This window comes from Protopterus annectens, chromosome 11.part0 (genome assembly GCF_019279795.1).
Source record: "Protopterus annectens isolate FY-2018-M chromosome 11.part0, PAN1.0, whole genome shotgun sequence".
NCBI classification, from domain to species: Eukaryota; Metazoa; Chordata; order Ceratodontiformes; family Protopteridae; genus Protopterus; species Protopterus annectens.
The window spans coordinates 199,848,080-199,862,498 of record NC_056745.1 but is presented as its reverse complement, the minus strand read 5'-3'; the positions used below and the strand labels follow the sequence as shown (position 1 = coordinate 199,862,498).

At 43.1% G+C, this 14,419-nt stretch overlaps 1 protein-coding gene across 1 annotated transcript in view; it reads left to right on the top strand.

The window, feature by feature from the left end:
- Positions 1-14,419, top strand: part of DDX11 (DEAD/H-box helicase 11) — a 1,280,855-nt gene that overhangs the window by 329,750 nt on the left and 936,686 nt on the right. The window contains exon 7 of the mRNA XM_044087617.1: positions 3,742-3,849. Coding sequence (XP_043943552.1) covers positions 3,742-3,849 — 108 coding nt within the window. The remainder of the gene's footprint in view (positions 1-3,741; positions 3,850-14,419) is intronic.

The window sequence follows — 14,419 nt, the reverse complement described above, 5'->3', positions numbered from 1 at the left end:
CGGCAGAGGGCCCCGCAATTCTGGAGACCGCGAGTCCTTTCGTGGCTCTTCAGCCTCCCACACCTCATGAGGGATTGCCCGGCTGTGCTGCTCCGGAGCCAGTCGGGTGCCGTTGCCAAGCACCTAAAAGCCTGGGAATCAATCACTCAGGACAGATGGGTGCTTCGGATCATTGCCGGAGGTTACACCATCCCATTCACATGCTCACCCCCACCGTCCAAAAAATCCCGGACCCACCACCCAGTCAAAGGGAAATTGCAGCCGCAGAAGCTTTAAAGCTGCTAGAAAAGGAGTCATCCAACCGTCCCCACAGACCAGATCGGATCCGAAATTACTCGAGGTTCTTTTAGTGCCAAAAGACAGGGACCTGAGACCAATATTGGATCTCAGCAGACTAAACCAATCCGTCACGAAATCCAAATTCAATGGTCACGTTACAATCCATTCTCCCATTGTTGGAGAAGGATGTTTGGATGTGCTCCATAGACCTCAAGGACGCCTATTATCACATACCAATACATCAGGCGTCCAGGAGGTATCTGCGCTTCAGCCTGGGAGACAGTCATTTCCAATTTTGTGCACTGCCCTTTGGTCTCACCACAGCCCCCAGGGTGTTCACCAAGTGTTTGGCAGTAGTGACTGCTCACCTGAGGAGTCTTGGATTCCAAGTGTTTCCCTATCTGGACGACTGGCTCCTGACTGCCACCACCAGGCATCTACTAATGGACAACCTCAAAGCCACCATCTCCTGGGTGCTACCCTGGGAATTACATTCAATTGGTCAAAGTCTGTCTTGCTGCCCTCTCAGCGCATAAGGTTCATAGGAGCAGAGATAGACTCAAAATTGATGCGCGTTTTTCTTCCTACCGAAAGGATCCAAACTTTACAAGGCCAAGTTCAAGCCCTGATTTCAAGATCCAAAGCCCCAGCCAGGATGGTCCTACAAGTTTTAGGTTCGATGTCTGCCACGGTTCTTCTAGTTCCTCTGGCAAGATTGCACATGAGGATTCTTCAGTGGCTATTGTCAACTCAATGGTCCTTTCAGGACCTTCCCTCAACCATCCCATTATGATTACAGAAACATGCAAACGGGACCTTCGCTGGTGGCTTCAGACATCCAATCTAAATCCTCTCCAGTGGTCACCCTGATAACAGATGCCTCCCAGATAGGGTGGGGGGGGCATTGTCTGGGCAGGTTAGTTCAGGGCTCCTGGCTTCCAGACGAAACTCTTCTCCACATCAATGTATTGGAGATGAGGGCTGTACTTCTGTCCCTACAGGCCTTACACAAGTTTCTCCCTCAGGGCATAATCGCCATCCACACAGACAACATGTCGGTGGTCTGGTATCTAAACAAACAAGGAGGGACCAGATCTTACCCCCTTTGCAGAGAGGCCATGAGGGTGTGGGAATGGGCTGTAGCTACCAGCCGTTTCTTGGTAGCGACCCACATTCCGGGGAAATCAAATATATTGGCAGACAGATTAAGCAGAACAATTCTCTCTCCTCACGAGTGGTCCCTAAACGAAACAGTAGCAGCTCAGGTTTTCAGGAGATGGGGGACGCCGTGCTGCGACCTGTTTGCAACACCACTAAACACGAAGTGCAAAAGGTTCTTCTCCTTGACTCCACATCAAGGGGAAGCAGCTATGGATGCTCTAGCACAACCTTGGCCAACAGGGCTACTTTATGCCTTTCCTCCGATTCCACTTCTCTCCAAAGTCATTCAAAAAGCTTCTCAATTGGGGTCCACAATGATACTGATTGCTCCATACTGGCCTTGTCAGGTATGGTTTCCCTACCTGAAGAAACATGCGGTGGACGATCCTTGGACTTTAGATCTAACTCCGGATCTGCTAATTCATCAGTCGGGACGACAGCATCAGTCCCTACACTCCTTGAAGTTGACAGCTTGGCTCCTCCACTTCCGACTTTAGTCAGAAGTCACACATTAGACCCGGAAGTTATTCACATTTTATCTTCAGCCCACAAACCCACCACTAAGAAATTGTACCTCAGTAAGTGGAAGAGGTTTGCTATCTGGGCTCAACTCAGGGGCTTAGACCCTATCACTGCTCCAATCCCGGAAGTTTTGAAATTCTTAACATCCCTGTTTAATCAAGGATCTTCTGTCTCTACTATTAAAGTCCAACTGGCGGCTATCTCTAAATTCCACGAATCCATGGATCCTCCATTGATGAGCAGCAGACTATGCAAAACTTTCATTAAAGGTGCGGGCCTGTTAAGACCCCAGTTTTTCATCCTGCGCTCCGTGGGATCTTGATTTGGTGCTTCGTGCATTAACATCTTCCCCTTTCGAACCGGCTGCTACATGTGAGTTAAAATATCTGTCTTGGAAAACTGCCTTCTTAGTTGCAATTACTTCTGCAAGAAGAGTTTCAGAGCTTCAAGCCCTGTCTATTAAACCACCGTACTTGATTTTCCACAAGGATAGAGTATCACTTAGGCCTAATCCATCCTTTGTCCCAAAGGTCTGTTCTAATCTCTGTCTCCAACAATCTCTAGAGCTACCAGTTTTCTTCCCAAAATTCTCCAATGAAGCAGAATACATTCTCCATAAATTGGATGTTCACAGGCAATTGCGCTTCTGTTTAGACAGGACTCAGCAATTTCGTAAGTCAGACCAGTTGTTTGTGTCCTTCTCAGACAATAAATTGGGTAAAACCATCACAAAAGCTACTATCTCCAAATGGATTAGAGATTGTATAACTCAGGCTTATTCTTCTTCGAATAAGCAACTTACAACATCTATCAAAGCTCACTCTACCAGAGCTATGGCGACTTCTATAGCTTTCATTCCAAGCTCGCTATATCGGAGATTTGTGCTGCGGCTACTTGGTCCAATCCGCACACTTTCATTTCCCACTATAAATTGGATGTGGCATCTAAAGGGCGAGCATCATTTGGTTCCACGGTACTCAGGAGTGTTTTCCAGTGAGCCACCCAGGATTCAGGTGCTAGGGACGCTGTCCCATCAGTCAGAATGTAGGCGAGATATCACATAACATCTTTTAGTTATGTACTCACCATAACTTCAGATGTTTGGGATCCATCTCGCCTACATTCCTAATACCCACCCTCCTTCCCCCTGCCTTGGGAGATCAGAAGAGATTGAACGGTTTGAGTTCTACTGTTTTTATCTTGTTTCATCTGACGATGTTATATAATCAGAGCGTGCATGTGTGCATGTATGCGGACAAACTAGATCTGGGGGACTGGTAGTGGTGCATCCTGGGATATAGTAAGCTCAGCCAATAAGAGACTTCGCTCTTTGGCATAAGCGTGCCGAGTCGGAGCCGAGGGATCGGCTCCGAACCCATCAGTCAGAATGTAGGCGAGATGGATCCCAAACATCTGAAGTTATGGTGAGTACATAACTAAAAGTTTACCTCTCTCTCCCCTTCTCATAGCGCTAGCGCTGTTCTCTGCATTTTTGAAGTCATACTCAGTTTGCCACAGTCCTTCTGTAGCAAATTACTGTTGGTATCAAATACCCTCTGTGAAAAAACTTTTCCTCAGTTATCTTTGCATTGTTTATCTTGTTTCTCCATGTTCTTTTTCTGGTAGTTACTGTTAATAGTTACTTCATCCTGTTTATACTTTTGAGATGATTAATTTAAAGAATCTTAAGCTGCGGGTTTTCAAAAATGTGGTGTATATAGAAACATTAGTACTTGCAATACAGCTGTTTTTACCTTACTTGATTTCTTTCCCTTTCAGATTTACTACTGCAGTCGAACACACTCTCAGCTTGCCCAGTTTGTCCATGAAGTACAGAAGAGTCCTTTTGGAAAGGAAGTCAGGCTGGTGTCCTTGGGATCCAGGCAGGTCAGTAGCCATTGTATTTGCAGTTCTATATCTGGGATAGAACAGTTCAGGTCCGAAGAGGATAGTCTTTTCTAGGTTTACCCAGTGGCGTGCATTATAATTTATTCATTGTTGCATCTGTGTGAGTGGATCAGTTTTCTGTAGCCTTGTCTCTTGGTTCCTACTAGTCTTAGTTGTGTCGAATGTATTGTCTCCCCCAATGGCTTGCTAACTTGTTGAATGCATGAATGGAGAAAGTTGTACTGTTACTGTCTAGACTATTTAATCGGAAGCTGTCACTTCATACGTCTCAACATGTAGATATCAGAAAATAGGAACAAAGATCCTTAGGAGCATCTAACTAAAAACCTGGACATCAGATTACCGTAATATTTGTACACCACCTAGCATAATACTCTTCCTGCTTTCATTAGGAATGTGGGGTACTACCCAGAAACATGTTTCAAACTGAGAGCAGCAAAAATGATGGTCATTTATTTTTGCTGCAAGATGTATGTCCTCTCTAAATTATTGTCACCAGTGTGTTGGTCATGTAGTTTTTCTTCCCTTTTTTTTTTTTTTTGTAATAGCTTCAGAAATCACAAGGGGAGTTTAGACATTTGCGTGAAGGGACAAAGCAAGCCTGTAAAGAGGGCCATACCTTGAAAAATAGGGACATCTCGTACAGGGATACATTAAGTCAGAAAATAGGGATGTTCCTACAAAATAGGGGATGTTGAGAGGTCTGTGCCACTTAACGGTATTGCTGTTTCTGCATTACTGCACCCCGCTGTGCTACTTTTCTGGTCTTCCTTAGGACAGGTATGTGTCTTATTAAAATTGCACATTGTAATGAAATGTTATGTAGTGCAGAGAGAGAGAGAATGGGACAAGGGGATTAACATTCAAGAAACTGGTGCAGAATTTCAAACGTCCTGGCTTGCACCCCTACCTGGAAGTGATGGTGGCATATAAATATTAACATTGGCCAGGTCTTGAACAGTTAGCTGTTAAGAGTCATTGTCAGGTGGTGGATTATACTGAAACTGGCTGCCAGTCTGTGTATGTCTGTGGTAATGCCTTTTGGAAGGAACCGTTATTTGTTTGGCAAATTCCCCGGTGACAGTTGGGTCACCTTGGGTTAACGATTTTGAGTGGTATTTGTACAGTTGTGATGAACAATGTGCTTCTTAATCTTGTATTCATGTTTTATATTTTCTTTTTATACCGAAGGAGACAAGACAGGGGAATATCAGTTTATATAGCAGAAGACCTGTATCTGTCCTTGAAGGGAAATAATGCTTAGTGTTTAATTCCCTGCATACTCGGTTGTTGACATTGTCTTTATTCCCTTTTTTCCCCATTTTTACATGGTGTCAGTGTGTTGAAACCACATTAGTCAATGTGAGCAAGTCACCTAGAGCTAATGTTTATACTGCCTGTGAAGATAGGTGAAGGCTGCCATCCTAGCCAGATAGAATTTTGGAGATAATTCTGTCATTTGTAAATATTAATATAAGTCACAGGCTTGTTCTCTTAAATAGGAAAAATTGTGTTAAACGTGGAATGGCAAAAATGTAACAACAGTGCACTCTGTTGCAACAAAGCTGTTAGTCGATTCTTTGATGTCAAAACTCGAAGCTTAGATGTCTAGATAAAGGCATTCTGCCTATTGTTTTGAGGCCAGAGTTAATGGCTAGAATTTACATGTATAATTTCTTTTATTGTTCTGGCTTCCTGACCAGCTGCAAAATCAAGGGCTATTAACCTCTGAGAGTCTGTTATCCTGGGAAATAGAAATGATGTAGTCTGAAATTAAACCGTGATACTGTGTTGTCAATCTAAGGACAGAAAGAATCCGAGCATTTGTCTTGAGAACATCCAACTCACCACTCTGCCTGTGTCTATATGTAAGTAGGGTTTTTAGAACTATGTTTTCTCTTAGATATAGCTAGGAAATAGGAAGATTAGTTAGTTTGTTTTTCTGTGGTGTCGGAACTTTTCTACTGTATTATTTTAAGTATTTCTTTGCAATCTCTGAACTCTTGACTAGCACTGTGTAGTAAAAAATATTGTCTTGTGTTTTTTATTTATTATTAAATATTTTTAAATCTTTCAACTGTGGCTGTTTTGTGTAGAGATAATTTAAGCTCTAAGAGTACATTGCATGTATATAGTGATACTGTAACAAGTCACTTCAAATAAGTCATGACTGTTTGGTTGCACTTACCCATTTGGATAATAATATTGCACAGTATAATTGGACACCCTTTCATAAGGGCCTTTGAGTAGCTGATAAATATTAGCTGGGTGGTGGCAGTGATTTCTACCATATAGTCTGTGTAAAAGGGGCACAGCTGGAGAACCTGTACAAGCCTTCCCCAGGAGAGTCTGTGTGGTTGTATAAACTCTTATCTCAAAGTGTGTGTGTATATGTGTGTGTGTGTGTGTGTGAGCTACTTGGGCAGGGACAGAAACACTGGTTGGACAGAGAGGGTGGTGGAGGTTTTAGCTTGCCCACTAGGCTGAGATCTGGACCATATAGCTGTGCCAGTGGGGTGTCTTATTGGGGACCTGGACTGAAAGGGAGAAACCAGCCCCAGACTGACTGTGATCTCTGTGTGCCCTAAAGGGAAATTATACTTTACTGTGTGTTTATTTATTATCTTTTCCCTATATGGATGCCCCTTACTGGTGTTAGTGGTGAGAATTGAGGCTCCTTGATTGCTGGGCAGTGCACGGCCATCGCATATTAATTGTTTGGCAATGGTGGGATATCCACATCACTAATTGGCTTGTAGTGGTGTGGGTAGAGTGAATTCCTGTAGCTTGTGTACAGTGATCACTGAAGGTGTTTTGTACTCAAAATCAGCCATGCAGTGAATACTCAGAGTTCAGATCACAATTGTTTTATTTCTTTTGTTATCTTAGTTAGTCAGGGAGAGCAGGCAGCATGTCAGCAGAGGAGTACATAAAGCTGACAAGGAGCCAGCTGGATGAGATGTGCAAGGCTAGGAGACTGGTGCATGGAAGCCTGACTAAGGCAGACATGATCGCAGATTTGGTCACAGCTGTATCAGAAAACAGCAACCAGGAGGACGATCATACTGACAGTGGAGATGTACCACCCTCAGAGAATGGACAGCTCAACCTTTCTGCAGAGGACTTAAAAATCCATCTGGAGCTAAAGAGACTTGAGTTGGGGGCCAAGCGTTTGGAAATAGAAGCAGCTTAGAGACTGAGACGTCTGCAGGCTGAGGAGAATGAGAAACTGCTACGCCTGGAAGCTGAGGAAAAGAAGAGGCAGCATGAGAAGGAAATGCTGACTGTTCGCCAGAGTCATGGAGGTAATGAAGGAAGGGAGTAACTGGACCCCAGAAGCACAAAAGATCAGTAAATTACTTCCGCAGTTTAAAGAGGGGGACAATTTTGATAGTTTCATTCATATGTTTGAGAGGGTATGGAAACAATATGATGACCAAAGGCTCTGGGTACTGTTCCTGACCCCCTTACTCCATGGTAAAGCTGGAGCTGTGTTGTCTAAACTTGCTGATTGTGAATAATTTAATTATACTGCTGTTAAAAGTCACTTGTTAGAATGTTTTAAGCTAACACCTGAAACTTATAGGAAAATGTTTTCTGAGCATAGATGCAAGGCAGATGAGAGTGTGTGTGAATATGTTGCTGACATGCGCACTTATTTTCATAGGTGGGTGAGTGTATGTCAGGTCCCCACTTTTGAAGGGCTGGCAGACCTATTGGTGAGGAAACAAGCCCTTAGCACTTTGCCTGAGGACACAAGGATCTGGTTAACTGATAGACAATGTGCTACTTCAGAGGAGATTGGGAATGAAGGGAGACCTATACCTAGCATCCCTGCACAGGAAAATGACCCCCAGTACTGCTCATGGGTCTAAAGGAACCCATGGTGGGGACAACATACTGCCCCAATAGAATCTCCCAGTAGCAGAGGAAGCCACTAGTCCAGGTACACGTCCAGGACCTAGGGTTAAATGTTTTGAATGCAACCAGTGTGGCATAAAGATGTCCACGGAGGCAAGATGGGGAACAAAAGGTGAGAGAGCCAGTAAATGGGAAAGACAAAATGCCAATAGTAAGTTGTCTTGAGACAACAGGAGTACCGAACTACCATCCTGCAGATGTCCTGATAGGGAAGGATTTGGATGAGGCAGTACCATGTGCTTATGCAGTTACACGCAGCCAGGCTAGGAGACAAGCATGTGGGTCTGGTAGCCTGTGGGACACCCCAGACAGACTGCATACTTGCAGCCAGGATTGGTGAGGTGGCTACTTCAGGGAGGGAGCTACTCTTTAGCAGTGAGACTGAAGGTGAGACACAGCTGCTTGTGGGTACTGATATTCCCTTGGACAGAGTGACTGCAAAGGTAAAGGTGAGTAGTAGTACCCAGACTGACAGTGAGGCACTACTGTCAGAGGATGCCAGACTTCCTGTGGAAAAGGAGCTTTGAAGGGTTACAAATTGAGAGCTGAGACAGGCTCAGCTCTCAGACCCTACATTGCAAGGCCTGTGACAGGTAGCTATGAAGGTGTCTGATTCTCAAGGGAAGGGGGATTCTGTATACTGGGATCAAAGGTTCCTGTGTAGAGAGTGGATCCTGAGGGAGGGCTAGAAGGTGAAAGGGTACAGCAGTTGGTAGTGCCTAGAGCCTACCATCTGGCACTTCTAGCCATAGCCCATGGTATTCCCTTTGTAGGTCATATGGGCATAAAATGTATAAAGAAACTTATTATGCAGAACTTCTATTGGCCTGGAATTTCTAGGGATGTAACAGGGTACTGCAGAACCTGTGAGCAGTGCCAAAAGGTAGACAAGGCAGGAGACAAGGTGAAAGCTCCTTTGATGCCTTTGCCTGTGATTGAGGAGCCATTTCAAAGGGTAGCTATGGATATTGTGGGGCCTCTGAGTACCCCAAATTCCATAGGGAAAAGTGTATCCTAGTGGTAGTGGATTTTGCTACCCTGAGGCAGTGGCTCTGTCCTTCATTGAGGCAGAAAAGGTGGCAAATGCTTTGTTAGAGGTTTTCAGCAGGGTAGGTTTCCCAAAAGAAATACTGACAAGAGGTGCCAATTTCATGTCAGACCTGCTGGCTTGTCTCTGGAAGTACTGTGGGGTGAAGCACCTGAAGACCAACCCCTACCATCCCCAGACTAATGGTCTGGTTGAGATGTTAATCTCTACAGTCAAGTTCATGCTACGGGCATTTGCAGACCAGTTTAAGAGGGAGTGGGACAAATATTTGTCCCATTTGCTTACAGAGAGGTTCCCCAGGAATCCACAGTTATTTCACCCTTTGAGTTGCTGTATGGGCTTAGGATGAGGGGACCTCTAGATTTAATTTGAGATGAGTGGGAAGGTTAGTGTGAACCTCACAAGGAGTCTGTTGTGGCATATGTCTTAAACCTCAGGACAATGCTCAGGGAACTCATAGGCTTGGCCCAGGAGAACCTGGCAGTAGCCCAACAACAGAAAAAGGTATGATATGACAGGAATGCTTGAGCTAGAAAGTATGCTGTAGGGCAGCAGGTAATGGTTCTCATTCTTGTCAGACACAACAAGCTGCAAGCAGCTTGGGAGGGACCCTACAAGATGGTAAGAAAGGCAAGTGATATTAACTACATGGTGGAACTGCTAGGCAGGAGTCAGGGACACATATTGTACTATGTTAACATGATGAAACTTTACCATGATAGGGAGGCCCTTGTGCTGAGCATTTGCAGTGTATTGCAAGAGGAGTCTGATGGAGATCTGGTGACAGTTCTCCTCAGTGAGGCTCGGACTGAAACCTAAGTGGAAGGGGTAGCAATGTCCCAGCAGCTATCTTGTACCCAATTTGAGAAATCCAAGCAGTGTTACAGGAGTTTGGGGACATGTTCACTGGAAAACCAGGGTGCACCCACCTGGTGCAGCACCAGGTGGATACAGGACCCCAAAGGCATATTTGGAAGGTACCTTATATGGTGCCTGAGAGAGTCAGACTCTGAGGGAGGAGATGCAAGAGATGTTAGAACTAGGGGTTATTCAAGAATCCAACAGTCCCTGGACCTCCCCAGTGGTGCTTGTGCCAAAGAAGGATGGCAGCACCAGGTTTTGTGTAGACTACAGGAAATTAAATAGTCACACAGAGTCAGATTCTTACCCTCTGCCTAGGACAGATGAGGCCCTAGAGCAGCTGGATTGGGCTAAGTATCTTACAACCATTGATCTTACTAAGGGTTACTGACAGGTGCCCTTAACTCCCAGTGCTAAAGAGAAGTCAGCCTTTTTGACTCCTGTTGGCTTGTATGAGTTCACAAAGATGTCCTTTGGGATGAAAAATGCCACAGTGGCTTTCCAGAGGCTGTTAGATCATATCCTAGCAGGACCAGGAGGGTTTGCCCTTGCTTACCTAGATGATATTACCCTCTACAGCCATTCCTGGCAGGAGCATCTTCAGCATGTCAGGGAGGTGCTGGGTAGACTACAGAGGGCAGGGTTGACCACTAAGCCCAGCAAATGTCAGGTGGGTATGACTGAGGTCTCCTACCTGGGACATAGAGTGGGGAGTGGTAAGATCAGGCCAGAACCTGCCAAAGTAGAAAGCCATTCAGGCATGGCCTGCACCTGTTGCCAACAAACAGGTGAGGGCATTCTTAGAGACAACAGGGTACTATAGAAGGTTTGTCCCCAGTTATAGTACCATAGCTGCTCCCCTCACAGATCTGACAAGGAAGAACAGGCCAGATAAGGTAGTATGGACCCCATCATGTGAGCAGGCATTCCAAGAGCTTAAACAAGCTTTGGGAGGACCCCCTGAGTTAGGCAGTCCAGAGTACAGCAAATTATTTGTTCATGTGGATGCTTCGAACCATGGGGTGGGGGCTGTACTTAGTCAGATTTCTTAAGAGGGAGAAGAGCACCCAGTGGTTTATCTCAGTCGTAGGCTGCAACCCAGGGAAGAATGCTATGCAGCTGCAGAAAAGGAATGTCTAGCCATAGTGTGGGCACTGCAAAAACTTCAGCCTTATCTGTATGGAACAAAGTTCACCATAGTGACAGATCACAACCTCCTAACATGGTTACACAGAGCCAGCCGGCAAAATGCCAAGTTACTAAGATGGAGCCTAGGGTTGCAAGCATATATGTCAGTGTAGCACTGCATTGGGATTAGTAATGCCAGTGCAGATGGGCTCTCAAGACGGGGAATGGGGTAAGGTCTACTCAGAGACATAACCCTCTCAAGCAACATTTCTCAAGGGGCACTTGAAAAACTAACTTGAGTTCCCCAGAGGGAGAGATGTGTGAAGATAGATGAAGGCTGCCAGCCTAGCCAGATAGAACTAAAATTCTGTCATTTGTAAATATTAATATAAGCCACAGGCTTGTTCTCTTAAATGGGAAAAATTGTGTTAAATGTAGAACTGCAAAAATGCAACAACAGTGCACTCTGCTGTAACAAAACTGATAAGTCAATTCTTTGATGTCAAAACTCGGAGCCGAGATGTCTAGATAAAGGCATTCTGCCTGTTGTTTTGAGGCCAGAGTTAATGACTAGAATTTGCATGTATAATTTATTTTATTGTTCTGGCTTCCTGACCAGGTCAAGATCAAGGGCTACTAACCTCTGAGAGTAAGTTAGCCTGGAAACCAGAAAGGAATGATGTAATCTGAAATGACTCAGTGGTACTGTGTTATAAATTTAAGGGCAAAAAGACTCGAAGCATTTGTCTTGAGAACATCCAATTCACCACTCTGCCTGTGTCTATATGTAAGTAGGGTTTTTAGAACTGCTTTTTCTCTTAGATATAGCTAGGAAATAAGAAGATTAGATTAGTTTGTTTTTCTGTGATGTTAGAACTTTTCTACTGTATTATCTTAAGTATTTATCTGATTTCTGAACTCTTGACTAGCACTGTGTAGTAAGAAGTATTGTCTTTTTTTTTTTTTTTTTTTTTTTTTATTATTAAATATTTTTAAACCTTTCAACTGTGGCTGTTTTATGTACATATAATTTAAGGTCTAAGAGTACATTGCATGTATATAGTGATACTGTACCAAGTCACTCCAAATAAGTCTTGACTGTTTGGTTGCACTTATCATTTGGATAATAATATTGCACAGTATAATTGGACACCCTTTCATAAGGGCCTTTGAGTAGCTGATAAATATTAGCTGGGTGGTGGCAGTGATTTCTACCGTATAGTCTGTGTAAAAAGGGGAACAGCTGGAGAACCTGTGCCAGCCTTCCCCAGGAGTGTCTGTGTGGTTGTATACACTCTTATCTCAGTGTGTGTATGTATATGTGTGTGTGTGTGTGTGTGTGTGTGAGCTATTTGGGCAGGGACACGAAGCACTGTTTGGACAGAGAGGGTGGTAGAGGTTTTAGCTTGCCCACTAGGCTGAGATCTGGACCCTATAGCTGTGCCAGTGGGGAGTCTTATTAGCGACCTGGAGAGAAAGGGAGAAACCAGCCCCAGACTGACTGTGATCTCTGTGTGCCCTTAAGGAAAATTGTACTTTAATGTGTGTGTGTATTTATTATCCTTTCCCTATATGGACGCCCCTCACTGGTGTTAGTGGTGAGGATTACGGCTTCATGATTGCTGGGCCAGTGTATGGGCATCACACTGTCGAGTGGCATAATGTCTTTTAAATACACTGTCGAGTGGCATAATGTCTTTTAAATATATGTGTTTGTTCTACAAAGTACTTGCATAACATAATATGGTAGTTCTCAATAAACAATGAAAAGAAAGCCAAGTTGGATGTAAAAGCTGGAAATATGTTCCTTATGAATACTTATATGATGATCATATTACTTTTATTGCAACTGTATTACTTGTAAAGACTGGTAGGGTGAATGTATACAAACTGTGAAGCATGTCTTTAACAAAAGCAATTAGTAACCTGATGTCAGTCGTAATTATGTAAAAGGGTGTGTAGTAGAGGGGGTCATTACACCCAAAGAAACAGAAAGTAACTACCTTTGGGTAGGGGAACCAGGAAACTAGAGCAGTGGCACTGGAGAAGTGTTTCTTCAAGGCTACCAAAGAGAAGCCTAGAACTTGTTCATCTCAGTAACCCAGGAGAAGTGACTTCAGTGTTATGGACTTTAAACTCAGCAACTAAATTTGCTAAAGGTACTCTTGCTTTCATTTAGTTTAAGAACATAGAAGTTGATTGTCATGAAGACTTTGGGTTCCTCTTGTAAATAAATCTGTTTTTTATGTAAAATCTACTTCATCTCATCAGTACTGTTTCCACAGTATGGCTTAAATGCCATCTTGTGAAAAGGAACTTAAGCGCAGTCGAACCTGCCCTGTCAGTAGACAATAAATGATAAATAGCCATCTTAAAAAAGTGATATGATATGACAGTTTTTTTTCTGTGCATTATGTATCTTTCTACATTTTAGAGTATCCTTCCAAATGTATTCTTTAAATATGTTTATTAATGTGCAAGTCATTTAGTTTTGTTGGTTCCTGAACTATTTTTCTGATGATGGTGCTTCCTTAAGAAGCAGTAACATAATGATGTCACTTTCCATTGCAAAGATAGTGGAAGTATAGATAAATGGAGATGGAGAATAATTGAGTTATCATTAAGCAGCAAATCAGTAAACCCTCCAGAATAAATGGTGCTGATTAACCAAAAAGTAATATAACTAAATACAAAACAGCACCTAAGCAAGACTATAACCATAAAAAACACAGGTTTAATAACAGTATTACAAGGTAAGCGCGTTCACACAGTAAATGTGCTTCTTCAGACAACAAATCACAAAAATCAAGTAAAATATATAGTACGTTAATTATGAGTCAGAAATACAAATTGACCAATAAAAATACACATCCAATAAAACAATCCCCATTCATTTAAAGGGACCTCTGGCTTTCAAAGCCAGTTTGATAGAGGCTCTCCTATTAATACCAGGAAATCTGTCTGCCTGCATATTAATAATCCATGATAACTCTCGTTCTTCAGTAAAATTCCTAAAATCACCCCCTTGAATGTCAGCATTCACCATCTCTATTACTCTAAATCCAAATACATGTTCATGGCCACATTCAGTAAAGTGTTTAGTTAAAGCATTATGTTCATCAGACCTGTTCATACTATATAAATGTTCTCTCATTCTTTCTAGCAAGGACGTATTGGTCTTGCCTATACAAAAACAATCACAGGCTCTGCACTTAGCTAAATAAACCAAGTTCCTGCTGCGACAATCAGCAGTTACTTTAAAATAATACTTTCTATTAGTGACAGGATGAACAAAATCTACAAAGGGATCTATGTGCAAAAATTGCATCTAGAACAACAACACATAGACAGTGTGTTCACCATACCTTTCCTAACCTGTGTAGAGTTTTTATAACATAAATGTCTCTTTAGAGACTTCTTATTCTTAAAACTGAATCTAGGCTGTTCACTAACAACTGAATGAATGTTATGATCAAGATGTAAAATGGACCAATTATTTTTAATAACTTGTATTATTTCATTAACCTCACTAGTATAAAAAATGGACATGGGAAGTGTCTCAACGGCAGTAGAGCCAGTACATCTTTCACT